We start from the raw sequence: 14,493 nt of genomic DNA on the forward strand, positions 1-14,493 counted from the left end.
TATGATGCTGGTCAGCTGTAACTTTGTTTCTGCTAGCTGAGTTGTGTGGCTGCAGATGAAGGCAGCAGACTGTATATCTCTATATCATAGAATTGTGCCTTTCAGTCAGCAATGAAAAAAAAGTCGGAGATGGGTGGCATCTGGAAAAAAGATTTTTTAAAGAGGCAGTAATATGCGTTTTCCAGCCATATAGTGGCATTTTATAGCCCAATCAAGTAACCATGTTACCTTCAGTTGTTATAACAACGCTATATATATATATATATATATATATATATATATATTATATATATATATTACTTAAAGGAAATGTGACCTTGTATTTAATGCCTTGAAGTTGGGTCTCTGTCTCTTTAAAAACTCCTGCTCTTTCTGAAACTCATGAAGTCATCACAACATGGCTCCTCTATTAACCCTTTATCAACATTTTTACCAGTATTGCTCTGAGAATTAGCTCCTGTAATGAGCTCAGCAGATGTGCAGTTCCACCAGGTGTTTGCCAATTGTTGCTGGCTAGTCTGAAGGAGCTAGCTAGTTCCTTCAATTGTGAGAGGGTTGCTCTGTGAGGCGGAATCTGTGACTCTCCAGCTCTGAAAAGCTTTAAAAGAGGAAGAGCTGCACTTTGGTGCACCCAGCCATTTTGTACAGTTGAATGGTTGCCATGGGAGACTAAATTTCTCAAACATGCATGAAAGAATCAAGGCAACACTCCAGGATATTGTTTTGATGAGGGAATAACACTATACCATGATGGAAAGCTCAAAAAGGTTGATGTTATTCAATACTGTCCCTTTAAAAAAAACAACAAAACCATCAGGTGCCGGCTGCATTTACCTGCTGTGTGAATGTAGATATGGCACGAGTGAATCAGAGACAGCCTGGTGTGTGATCAGCCTAAGATCACACACCACAGAGCCACCAAAGTCTATTTTAAATGGGCAAAGATTAAGTCCAGAGGTGCACCAACAAATTGGTCTCAATTTCCTTGATTTTGGGCGTTTGGTTTTCAGCCGATACATTAGAAACCAATCTTGCATATCTCTGCAAAGACGTGAAAATCCACCACTGTCCACTTTATGTTTGCTGTGAGAGAGGACTGACTGATGGACCCACCCACTGTAGCCAATTTTATGTTTTTTTTGTTGTTTTTTTTAGATCAGTGACCAGCCAGAAAACTGCAATTTGTGCAATTCTAATTAAGTCTACATTCAATATTCCTAAACTTCAAGAATAAAGTAAGCCAGTTGTTGCATTATTCAAAGAGCTGTTTTCAATTACCCTCACAACATTCGTTTCACAATATCTAACAGTTTAATACCTTACTGCAAGGTCATATCTCTGACTCAGTCATGTTTTTCAAAGCCGACTCAGAGTAAGGAAACAAGACCCAGTGCTTAAGCATCCAAGCAAAGTTATAGATTACTGATGAATTTACTCTTGCAGAGTAAATGTGTTAAGCTTTTCCACTTAAAACGGGAAAAGTTTCCTTAGTGAAACTTTTCATTAATGTTTCATGACGTTATTATGACGATAATACATTTTTTAAAATCACAAATAAATATAAACTTATAAAATGTGAAATTCCATTTCATTTGCTGTTCATAAACAAATTTAAATCCATGTTCATTCTTCATAAGCTGAAGTTTTTAAAAGTGTGCATAATGAAAGTTGCAAAAACCAAGTCATGTCCTTAAGAAAGCTTCTCGTTAGAGAGGCAAAGACGGAATGAGTGGGAGAAGAATGGGCAACTGTAGTGGGTCTTTTTGGGACCAGCACTGCACATATCAATACTAGGACCCATCAGCGTGGGACATGTAGGCCAAGCACAGCCTGAAGGCAGCAGCAAGACGGGGCACAGAGTGCACTCACTAACAGACACACTGAACACAAATCACCTCAGAATTATCTGGACTGACCGTATGCACCAGCTTCCCTTATCTTTTAACATTTTCTAAGATCTATTAGATTAAATTGTAATCTACTTTGCATATTTTTGTTTCTTCCAGTGAGTTTTAAATGGTATTTGATGTTTTAACCCGTGTGTCATTCTGGTCAGAACACGCTCCACACAGCATCAAAAGGGGCTTTGCCATTTCACTTGGATCCACTTCCAATTTGTCCCAAATAATGACTGTGACCACCTGATGTTAAGGAATGTGAGTGTGGGGCCACAGAATGAGTGGAGGAGGAGGGTAGGGACTGCCCACAGCAGTTTAAAGGCATTCAGTGGGGACCTCCGAGTTCACAGGAGGCCTGCAAGAAAGGCCTGGGGGGTTAAGGACAGGGGGGCATGAGGTGAGAACAAAGGGCAAAGGAGCTCCTGTTGAAAACACTCCTTCCCCTCTACGCAACATGGACTGCAGCAAAAGTTTAAAATGGGGTGATGATATTCAGTAAAAAAAAAAAAAAAAAAAAGGCTGGAATTAAAAAACATAGGCCGGATTTGAGGTTCGATGTATGCTTTAAAAGACAAGTTTTAAACTATTAAACATTTTAAGTCACACTAAACCTACAGTTTAAAGTCCTTTTAGTGAGATTCCAGGAAAAACCCTAATGTAACCCGAGATTTCTGCAGCACGTCCTACCTTCTGCTGAGCACTGCATGTCAGCTGGCTAAAAGAATGCTCTTACACCCCATTATGTTCCTTATAAGAGAGCCACATTGGAACATTTGTAATGGCAAAATAATGTGATTTTTTTATATTTAAAAAATCATTATTTTGGAGGAGGAAGAGAAGATGGATCTTTTCATAGCTTATGTCTCATTCTCACAACATGGCGGCAGTTTCAACAAATGTCCAAACCAATTTTTAGAAAAGTTAAATACTGTGCCTTTAAGGATTTATTCAAGATTTTTGTAAAAGCATGTATATTATTTATACTACTACTACTACTAATAATAATAACATTGTACATCCTGTTTTATAAATTAGATTTCACTCTAGGTTAACATACTAAGGGACTGTCATAATGACCCATGTTTACCTGGAGCAGGGCATCAGGGATCAGCACATAGAGGCTGCCTGAGCAACACAGAGGAAATCCTTCAGCTGCCTGCAGCTACTCTGATAACATCCAGAGATTTCTATTCATACCCTGGTCACAAAACTCAGCAAATTGCATCCTGTTATGCCGTACACACACGTCCTTCAGTTTCAAAGTTCTAGAAGAACTTTTAAAGCTAATAAAACCCAATCTGCTGGATGATAGTGTGTGTGTGTGTTAGTGTGTGACAGTTTGCCTGCATCTACAGAATGACTCATTAATGCATCGATCAGAGGACCGCTGTGGGTTTTCACTACACAACAGAGATTTCTGAGCACCGCCTGCCCTCCTTTTCTCTGCTTCTCCAAATTTGATATTCACAGCGCGTCTCGCTCTCCGGCACACATCATGAAGAGTGGGAACGGAACGGCGGCTCTGCTGGCGCATTGGTGGAGCAATGCTCACACGTATGCCTGCTCTCTTCAACAGCACCCTCCCTCCTTCATCCTCCCCTTTTGCTCTCTTCTTCTCGGCTTCTGTCATTCCCACTCTCGGCATCGTTAACAGATTACGGTCTGAAAAACAAATGGCCATGAAAAACTGTTAAGAAATAAAGGTTTCATTTTGAGGCAATGAAGAAGATCTACATTTTGTGTGAGATAGCCACTGGGGGTATGGAGAGGAAGTTAACACATGAAAGTAACAGCACAGGGGTTTCATCACCTCACTGGAAAGAAGACTGCCCCTGAAAGCTTCTCACATATGCAGAACTCAAGCTGAAGATGCCAATTACAGTTTTTAACAGCACAGAGAGAAACACTCCATTTGTGTTTCTTTTTAATTTTTTTGGCCAGAAACTCTCTCCACCTCTTCTCTCTGCTCTCCTTCTTCAGATTAAGCATACACTGCTATGGAATTAAGAATTGATCATAAGGACTCGGGCAGTGTGAAGCCTTATGGGGAAAGGCTCGTGGTTACAGCAACGCTGAACTGTGAGGAGGTGAAAGAGTTCATTGACTTTCACACCGTGCAGCTGAAATGCATGCAGACTGCTGCTGTAAAGAACAAAGCATATTTGTTCAATTGCACTCCATACCAAATGAACGTTTTCCAAGACCTCCTCACATAAACAAACAAAAGAGCAGGCTCTTTATAAACCATCTTCACAGAAACTCTCGGAATGTAGTTCACTTCCACAAATATGTTTGCACACAGGCATTAATCTGCATTGTCGGTGTGTTGTGCACAAGCATGCATCACATCCACACAGTCCTCAATGGTAGACAGCAGAGCATCACAGTTTTAACCCACCGCTGCACTGATTCAGGTTTTTTCTTAGACCCCTAACCCTCTCATTCACTTTCAACAAGGTCTTATTCTGCTGCTAACCCCTGCAGGATTCTCCTACCAGCACTAACAATAGCCCTCTGGGACCACCGAGTGGGGAGCCTTCTTTTTGGCTTCCAAAGCTGCCCTCCCCTTTTTTTTTCTCTTGATGATGCAGGAGACAAGCCAGAAGACCTGACATGACCCGACACCACGCGTCAACATGGGCCTCTCTCTTTATAGACGGCTGATAAACAACAGAAGAATGGACAGCTTTAGTAAAAACCTGCTTCACAGTTGCCTCGCTATTAACCAGCACTTCATATTAAATGCTGGTGTATTCCTAAAATTAAATCAAAGGACACACACACTTTCTGTTATCTGCTCCCAAAAAGACTACTTGCTCACCATGGCGATAAATGAAGGCTAGCTCACTCTTCAACAGCATTATAACCGGCAGTACCTGAAGCATCCAGCTTAAAGACGTTGTAATTTGCTTAGTTATTAATTATAAATGTAAATCTGCATTTGTATTCTGGGTAAAATACTGTGATTGTTGCTTTTTAATATTACAATGACTCTCACAAGATGTGCTTTTATTTCTTAAAACTGTCATTATGTTCTGACAGTTTATGATCAGACAGATTATGTGGGGAAAAAATACATATATAGGAGCTCTTCGACCTTCTCCCTGTGGTCCTACTGCTATCTGCAGAAATACACCACTCAGTCAGAGCCAGGAGGTGGATCTTAGATAATCACACTTATGTACAAGATGCAGCTGTGCTACTGGTGGAGAAACAATTTACTGTTCCTGGAAAACTCTTTGTTTTCCATTAACAAAGAGTTCCTGGAGAATATGAAAGCTAGTTAGCATGTGCTCCACACAGCAGGCTCCTGTGTGGAGAAGAAGCTGTAGCTTAGCAGAGACTAAGAGGAGGATGTGAGCAGTGTGTACAAAAGGGTGATTGACAATGCTAAGACCCTCCTCCTGGCTCTGATTGGTTGTTTCTGACAGGCAGCTGTAGGACCACAGGGAGGAGGCAGAGGAACTTGATTTTTTTTCAGATTACCTGTCTGATATTACACTGTCACAACATCATAATTTTAACATATATGCTAAAAGAAACATTCTTATATAAAACGTTACTTACTATAGTTTTAACCACTCATTCGATTCAGTTTTCTTGAGGTTGCAGGACGGTAGCTCTGGAGAACTGGAGTTACAGTTCCCTGATTGAGAACATGAGATTTAAAGACAAATCATGGTTTCATCGAGATTATCCAACTGCTGGGTGTGTGTCCTTGTGTCTGGATCACTAACAGCTGGGCCACAACCACAGACATAAAGGGGTTTTTTTTTCCAACAGAAGACAAAAAATATTCAGGCTTAGGATTTTACAATTTGAAGATTGCTGAGAGAAAAAAGCTCCAGATGTTACTGTCCCACCTGAAACCATGAAGAGGAGAGGACTGCGGCAGCGTCATCCCTGTAGTCTGCAAGTACCTGCAGAGGAGCTGTGCTGAGCTCTAGATCCATCAATCTGATTTAATGAGCTAAAACAGCAGCAAGGACAACAAGGCAGCCACTGTATGCTCAGATAAACAAGGAACCCCACTAAAGAAAGGCTGGTGTGGGCAGCACAGCAGCCTCTGCATGGGAAGGATTAAAGGTTCATGTAGGCTCTTTTTTTTCTCCAGGTCTGACAGTGAAATATGTTTTAAAGGGAAACATGACAGTGAAAGATGATGAGGCCTGTTTCTCTATCTGTGGGTGGGGCTGCATGCAGAAAAAAAAACATTCTGATTTTGAGAACGCATTAGCTTTAATCAATAAATCTCATAGATCAAATGCTGACATGACCTTTGATAAGACTTTTGCAAGACGCGTTTGTTTAGGAACAGAAGATAAATTAAAAGGACAGCTTGTTTCTTTTGTGATGTTTGAAAAGAACACAGAAACATGACATGAACAGCATGAGGCCTGTCGCTATAACATATTTTGTTGGGCAATAAATTGTCCCAGACGTTACTACGAAAAGCAAGTAATGTAATGGAAATGCCATAATAATGGAAGAACACACTGTGAAAGATCAATAAACTTTAAAAATTCTAAAGACCATTTAATACTAGAACGGGAAGAGATTTTGGTAGAAAGAGAAAAACAATAAATCATGCAAATGGGAATTACTGAGCTTGTTTTAATTTATTATGCAATTAATTAATTTATTGCGACAGGCCTAAACAGCATAATATGAAAACTATCTGGACCTTGAACAGCAGTGGCTGTTCTTTCAATCTCTAACCCCAGTATAATGGATCCATGTCTGATATGACAGCCATTAAATTCATTAGCTGAAAAGCTCTAAGCGCCACAGGAGACTTTATGTCACAAAGCTGTAGGTCTAAAGCATCTGATTTAAAAACAAAAAAAAAATCACCAAATGTGATTCATGGCATTGTAGAATTAGATAATACAGTTCAGTGACTTCTAATAAAACTGTTCGGACTCTTATTGAAGTTATATGCTTAGTTTAGAGTTAAAGGATTTTCCTGGTTTCCGTCAGTCATCCAGACTGTGGTACTACAGCCTCTAAGCACAAAGCCTCCTCCCAATTTTTTCTGTGATTTACACAGACGAGTAAAAGGCAGAGGGAAGACTTCAGTGGCTGTTTACCTATTAAAGCTCTAGGCTGTGGCAGCCCTGATGGTGTCTGGACAAGCCTCTCTGAAACCAGATACCACACACCACAAATCATCTGGATGCCTGGTGACTGAGAAACAGAAAAGTTGCCAAATCTGTTTGTAGTAGTTATAAACTAAATACAGGCAACACAGACAGAAATTAGAACAGAATTAGAAATTAACCCAAGTAAACAGGGAGCAAGGACAATAGAAAAGCACACCACAAGATCAGCTGGTTGAGTGGAATAGGCCGATTTTCAGCATCATAAGATTTGGTCAATGACCCACCGATCAAAAGAAATAATTCAGACCTTTATCTGACAAGTTAAAGTTCTAAATACAAGTACTTCTAGGCCACAATCGCAACAGAACTAATCTTAGTTGTAAATGCAGACAAGACTCAAACTTAGCCATCTTTTGGATAAGTAGATGAATCACAAAAACTTTAAGAATCTAGTCTAAAGAAAACTTCCTAATGCCTTTGGCATCAGGAAGCACAACAGTGCTTCTCTATGATACCATTTACAACTGAGAAGTAGTACGTATGATGAGCTCAGCAGATGCTCAGTTCCAGTAAGTGTTTGCTAATTGCTGCTCCCGCTAGTCTGGAGGAGCTGAGTTTGGGAGTCGCAAGGAAGACAGAAGCTTGGCTGAAGACTGCAACTTTAGGTACCAGGCTACAGAAACAGAATATTTTTGGTTAAGGATCCTCTAATAAAACTTTCCCCATCCTCTTGCCAACCTTTGCATAAAAGCAAAAACCCATCACTGAAGGATTACTCTGGAGAGGGAGCTAAATCCGTCCCTGCTTGGCCTCCCATTCTGTTTGGCTGGTCATGCAGTTTCCCTCTCTCTGTTTATGCAAACTTAATAAACATTTAGATGTACAAGTAAAGATCTAAACCAGCCAGCCTCTCCGCCTTAAGACCCAGAACATATCGGCAACAGCAACATCTGGGCCGAGCCGACTATCACCAAGTGTGAAAAATCGATTCTGGCAATCCTCAAAAGGTTGCATCATAAGCTCTTAGGATACATTAACACAGCAGGCCTTAATGCTCAATTGTGACTTTTGTGAAATCGTTTTTTTCTTTTTGTGTGTGTGTGTGTGTGGTTGTTTTCATTTCCAATGTAGCTTGTATGTGATCTCCTGTGTGAACTACAAATGTCCTAAAAGTGTCCCACATGTGCAGTACAAGACGCAGTAAGATCACACGTAGTGTAGCTCAGTGTTTGAGGAAGTAAACATGGATGCTAGTGGTGTAGTGTATCTTGGGATTTTAAAGTGGTTGTTCAAACGGACCCAGCACATTATCGTCTGATGGGGTTCACCGATTGCAGTTTTCTGGCCAATCCCTGCCTACCAATTTTTAAAAAGCCTGACCTGCGTATTTCAATTTTGATTTCAACTTTTTTTTTTTTTTTTACTGAAATGTTGGTGTTCCCGGTAAAGCCTCAATATGCCCAATTTGGTTCTTCTTGGCCTTTTTATCGCAGTCTGTGGGGTTTTCCCTGACTGGGAACGAGAATAAAACCTGTTGAATGTGACAGGTAGCCAATCAGAAAGCGCGGTGACGTAAGAACAGAGGGGAATCCCAAACAGCTGACATATCGCTCAACTGTGAGTCCGGTGGATATCGGAGATGATATGTGGAAATGTTTATTATTATATGTAAAGGTCATTATTATATATGTTTATTGTGTTTATTCGGTTAAAAATGTTAAAAAAACATAGTCACCTCCAAATCATAGTGCAGCAAATAAAGCGGCTGCTCCCGTCGCATTTTATCCACCGCCTTTTCTTTTTGTTACGTCTTTTATCTCTTAAAACTAGTACACAAACTATCACTACTGCTATTACATCGTCATCCGTGTTTGGTTATTCTAAATTCCCACTATGTTGGGGGTTTTACTGGATTATCCTCTGGAATCGGGATGTTCGTGACTGGACTCGGTTCGTGCCGTGTGGCTGAACACGAACCGATGAACCTGTTGTACTTTTATCAGCTCTGTGGTCACAGAGGTTTGGAGAATCGGCCGACAATTCTTAAATCTTGCCGTCTAAACTAGACTTCAGACTCACAAGCTCTACTCATCTCCTCTTGACCACTGCCCAAACGCTCTCCGACTCTGGTCGCTATGGTAACGTTTACATATCCCTTCAAAATAAGATACAGATGCGCCACAAAAACTAACATTTTACTTTTGTGAAAATTTTAACTCACGATAATGACTAACGGGAGCCCTGAGCTTGCTTCTCTGCAACGAGACGGTCCCATCTGGGAGTGATGGGAGACAATGACACCCGAAGTGTTGCTTATATCCACAGCCTGCTTGGTCTCTACGTGGCGAAGCAGCTTGAAGCTTCATTGCCTCATTAGCAGCCGGTCGCCGCATGTTACGCAGAGCGGGCTTGTAATGTGGGATTCACCTACCGGTCCGGGATAAATCCATTCTCCTGTCTCTTCTCTGGGCCTTTTCCCCTTTGCAAAGAAACTTTCCAAAGACGTCTGATCTGTTTCTTACTCATTTTGCTGCTTGTGGCCTCAGTGTTGGTGCGCAAGTAACCGAGAGAATCCGGTCAAAGGATTTTCAAAATAAAAGATCCTCCAGACTCAGATAAACATAAAAAGGAAATATTTAATCATTTCTTGCACGGCCCGGTACCAATTGGTCCACGGACCGGTACCGGGCCATGGACCGGGGGTTGGGGACCACTGACCTACACCATACACACAGGTCACATTTGAAAAGATATACATATCAGATTTAGGAAAGCATATCCAAGTGGTCTGGGTCACATTTGTAAAAATCTGATCTGTGTTGTTCAGAGTCATGACAAGATCAGACATGGGTTGCATAAGGACAAAAAAATAAAGAACTTTAGGTTGCAGTGTGAATGTAGTTTTATTGCTGAACTTTGCTGCCTGTGAAGCTAGAAACAAACTGATCAGAAATAAAACTTTCACAACAGATTTTCTTTATCTCCTCTCTCCAGGAATGCTCTCGTATGCAACAGTCTGCCACACCAGCAGGACCGCCTCTGAATACTTCCAGCAAGGGGAAAGAGGGTGGGAGCAGGAAGTGTGGCATCAAATTACACATGAGATGGATGGGAGTGTTCACTGCTTAGGTCAGGGAAGGACAGGGAACATGAGGCATGGGTATCCAGCCAGAGCCACATGGTGGCTAAAAACAGGGATTAGCTGGCACACAACTACCTAAACTGCTCACTGGTCAACTAAACTCAATGCAAGGACAAAAGAAAAGCATGGAGAGTGAATGGACCTGGAAGGGTGTGGTCCGATTTTCAATGAGGAAAGAATTTTTTTGAGAAAAAAAAACAAAACAAAAAAAAAAACCAAGAAAGATCCCCGTTTGCTGCAATATGTTCCAGATGGTAATGGGATTTTATTTCTGGGAATAGAGTCATAAAATGAACCGGAGGAGGATGAAACTGTGAGAATATGGAGGGAACCAGTCACAGAGAGAGCTCAGTAGCATCCAAACTAAACATTCCCCACAAAGGAAGGTTAGACCCAAGAGAACAAAGGTGTTGCCATTTTAGCAGAACTTGGAATATCGTCAGTGCTTCTTTATGAGTGAGACAAACGTGATCCAACAAAAATTCTATCTTTGATGGAAAATACATATTTTAAGCAGGTCTAGCAAAAGGTTTTAATAATTGACTTGTGTTGTGTCACACAAGATACTGTTACCTGCTTAGAAGAAATGAATGCCCAGATGTTACTGAGTGGATTCTGCTGTATTTTCTGAGGTTGTTCACTTCTCTTCCTTTTCCCCAAACATAATTTCCAGTTAGATGATATTCATTCCAATGGGACACTGCTCATAATTGGGACTGATGTTTTGTACTAGATTAGCTTTATTCTGTTTTGATAAGTGGAAATCCTCGTTTTAACACAACCGTACACAAGTAGATGCAAACAGGCCCAAATTACAACCGACACTCTGACCCACTCCATCCTAAATCCTTTAATCCTCAATGGAGATAAATCCTTAGTGGAGGTTGCAATGTAGCGGGGGTTGGCTGATTGGGGAATGGAAGGGTGGGGGGGGGTTAACTTTCTTTTTTTAAGTGGGGGAACTAAGAACTGAAAATACAGTTAAGGCAAAATAATTGCATTTTGATCTGTTGGGAAAATATAGGGAGAAAAGAAAACAAGGTAGTTTGGGCTATTAAGAAGGGAAATGATACTATGTGCAGTCTGTGTGTGTGTGTGTGGGGGGGGGGGGGTGTTAATGTGCCTAAAGTGGGTATCTTAAAAACACATTTAATACAGTAAAGGCAGTGCGTCAAACTGAGGGAAATGTCTAAATCACATACTGATACGTCTTTTTTTTATGTATGACATTTCTACTAATGGGAATAATTAAGGCATGAAATAAAAACAAGATGTTCTCACACAAAAGACTCTCCTTTTATGTGATCAGGAGGACAACTACTGCTTAACCAGCTCTACTCTTCACATCAGGATGCTGATCCAGTCCACTCGTGTATCCTTTTATATCCCTGAACTCCATGTCGGGTTTTTTTATTATTATTTTTTTAATGCTTGTTTGTTTTAAAAGCAACGTATTCAAACTAACTAGACAATGTGGCAGCACGCTGTCCGCGCTCCACAGGTTGCTGTAAGTACAATAAAAGCCACCACAACGCTATGGTTGGAAGTTGCTCCTGGGCAGCACATATGTGCCACTGCTACCAGCAGAAACATGTCCACCACCAGCACACCGTGATGGAGCAGGAGGAGAAAACAAAGCAGCGCGAAGGGGAGGAGGGAGCGGAGGACTCCCACCGCTGCTGCTGCTGGCAGCAACAGCGGCTCAGGTCGCGTCGCCACAACGTGTCAACACCCAAACTACATCTTCCTGCCGTTTTGCATACAACACCCGACCCGCTAGGTTTCCCTCAACACTGTATTTGTGCACGCGAGAGTCCAAACAGCAGCAACAAGCACGTCCCATGCGCGTGCGCGCTTAAAGACTGTATAAGTGAGGTTATGCTTTTTTTTCGCCAAAGGAAGAAAAATGAGTGACAAACCTGCAGGCGTTGCTCCAAATATCCGCACCACCGGTACCTTCTTCACCTCACTCTCCCTGAATTCAGAGTAAGACACGTCCAGGCCTTTAATGGGACTTGCGAGATAGTAGTCTGCGGTGACTATGCGCACTGCAAACATGACTGCCGCGTCCGTCAGAAAGAGCGGTAGAGAAAAAAGCTTAAAAAAAAAAAAAAAAACTATTGCAGGGAGTCCGTAAGATTCCGGGACTTTATAGGCTACTCCAAGTCAGCCAAATGGAGGGTTGTCACCGCGGTAAAACTGGTAACAAAGCGAGGAGAAAGCCCAGCTGTGTCCCATGAAGAAAAACAAAACGGCAACAAAGATTCCCGTGTCTTCCGCGCGCCTAGATAGTCACCGCCGTAAAAGGTTCGACTGCTGCCGCGAAACCTAACCTCGATGGGGGAGGGCTGCCGCTGCTTCTGGCGCTGCTGCCCGGTTCTCTCCAGCTGCTGGATCCATGCTGGACTTAGTGCTAACTCGTGATTTTAGCTCTCGGTTATGTTATTGTTTAAAGCCGAGGAAGACGTTTCGCAGGCTTCCGGTATGCAGGGTTATCTTCCCAAATCACGTCTCAGAGAGCTAATCCCAGCCAGTCCTTCTCAATCAGACATCCCCCGGCTTCTGCTCCCCCTTCTTCCATAATAGGCTACATACAGGAGGTTAACTAACAGATGATGAAGTTGGACACAACTTCATCATCTGTACTTCCGATGTTCGTTTCAAAACAAAGCAAATACTCCTTTTCACAGTCAGAGAATTACAAAGAATGCGTTAATTTGGTTATTTATGGTCTTCAGTTTCACGACTAATAATACATACTTTCAAAAATACATATTTTCAAACATACACAGCAGTCAAACAAGCCCTACCAGCAATATGAGGTACAATTTATTTCTACGGGACCTCCGGTAAGGAAATTATGTCATAGACCTAACGGAAGTACTGAAACCGGAAAATTTCAAAGTTAAGTTGAAAAATAATGTTGATGTATCCTTAAGGTGTGCTGCCTCCTTAAAGGGCGCTTTAGTAAAATTAGCTGTAGCTACCAGAGTTTATTTTTCTCAACTTATTTGGTTTTGATAAAATAAAACAAATTGAAAAATAATGCCCACGCTATCACCGCTGGATTTCTACGGATTTAGTAGTGATGGGTCCAGCAACACCGACGCGCCGGCGCATGCATCAAGCCCATAGACAAACACCGGAGTCGGTGCGCGTATTGGTTTCAGCAAGTCACGTGACCAATTCCAGAACTGTTTCGAAATGACGCTGGATGCCAAACTGTGTTTATAAGGAAGCGAATCTGTCAAAAGCATTTGCCAAACAAATTCTTTATTTTTTACATTGTCAACTATGGAGCAGCCTCAAAGGAAATATTTCCGCAGTGTGGGACCATTTTGATCTTATATTGGAAAATACATTTGTTTTCATTTTTGTCGTTTCATCCGGTTCTTGTCATTTTCTGTTTAATCTATCTGAACCCAAATTCAGCTGAAACTGACTTTTAGTTTACTTTCATATTATGTTCTGCAGGTTAAGTGTCGCATATGTTTCACTAAACTGTCTTATTTAAATAAATCCACCTTTTCAATGCTGAGGCATTATGAGGCCAGGCATGAGAATGAAGTCCCAGATAAACTCAGATATGCAGCCATTCTACAAATTACTCAGTTGCTTTTTATAAATTATTTCATATACAGTGAACCCTCGCTGTAACGCGGTTCACTTTTCACGGTATCGCTGCTTCGCAGATTTTTTTTCCCCCACAGTGTTCTTCGTCCTAATTGACCATATGATTGGTAAAAAGTCTCCGCGCTACCTGAGTGCCAATAACGTTACGGTGTTTAATACAGATTGGCCACTCAGGAAATGGAAACTGAAACTTTCAATGTCTGCCGGAAAAAAAAAAAACTGTGGCCAGAGGCAGCGCAAAAACCCGACAGGAGGCTCGTTTGATGAGATCCGTCGCTCTGCCGTAGATCCAGCTGTGAATCTGGCGGTGCAGGTTGGAGGAGACGCTTTAATGACATGACTGCGGATCACATTAATAAGGCCCGATTGATGCACACGCACATCCGCTGACCTGAAAACAGGTTTTGTTCTTTGGTTTCAATGTAGAGTATTTATTTATGCTGTGTAATAACTGTAAAAAAAATAAAGGTAACTACTTCACGGATTTCGCCTATCACGAGTTATTTTCGGAACGCAACCCCTAAGAAAAACAAGGGTTCGCTGTAAATGTAGTGTTTACTTAATTTTTTTCTACAGCAGAAGTTGTCAAAAAAGCGTAATAGGCTTAATTTCAAAAGGTTGTGCAAACTTTTTTTTTAAATAAAAATGTGTGGGAAAAAACAGTCCATGCATCCTCATTCCAAACACATTCACTTAAATTTTCACTTCATGGTACGTT

General features: G+C 41.4%; 1 protein-coding gene across 1 annotated transcript in view; it reads right to left on the minus strand.

Annotated features, from left to right (window-relative positions):
• rev3l (REV3 like, DNA directed polymerase zeta catalytic subunit) overlaps nt 1–12,759 on the minus strand; it is a 62,210-nt gene extending 49,451 nt beyond the window's left edge. The window contains exon 1 of the mRNA XM_008398541.3: nt 12,062–12,759. Within this exon, the coding sequence (XP_008396763.2) occupies nt 12,062–12,200 (139 nt within the window). The 5' untranslated portion in view covers nt 12,201–12,759. The remainder of the gene's footprint in view (nt 1–12,061) is intronic.
• Nucleotides 12,760–14,493: the final 1,734 nt, after the last annotated feature.

The sequence above is a fragment of the Poecilia reticulata genome, chromosome 21 (assembly GCF_904066995.2).
Source record: "Poecilia reticulata chromosome 21, P_reticulata-male-v2, whole genome shotgun sequence".
NCBI lineage: Eukaryota > Metazoa > Chordata > Actinopteri > Cyprinodontiformes > Poeciliidae > Poecilia > Poecilia reticulata.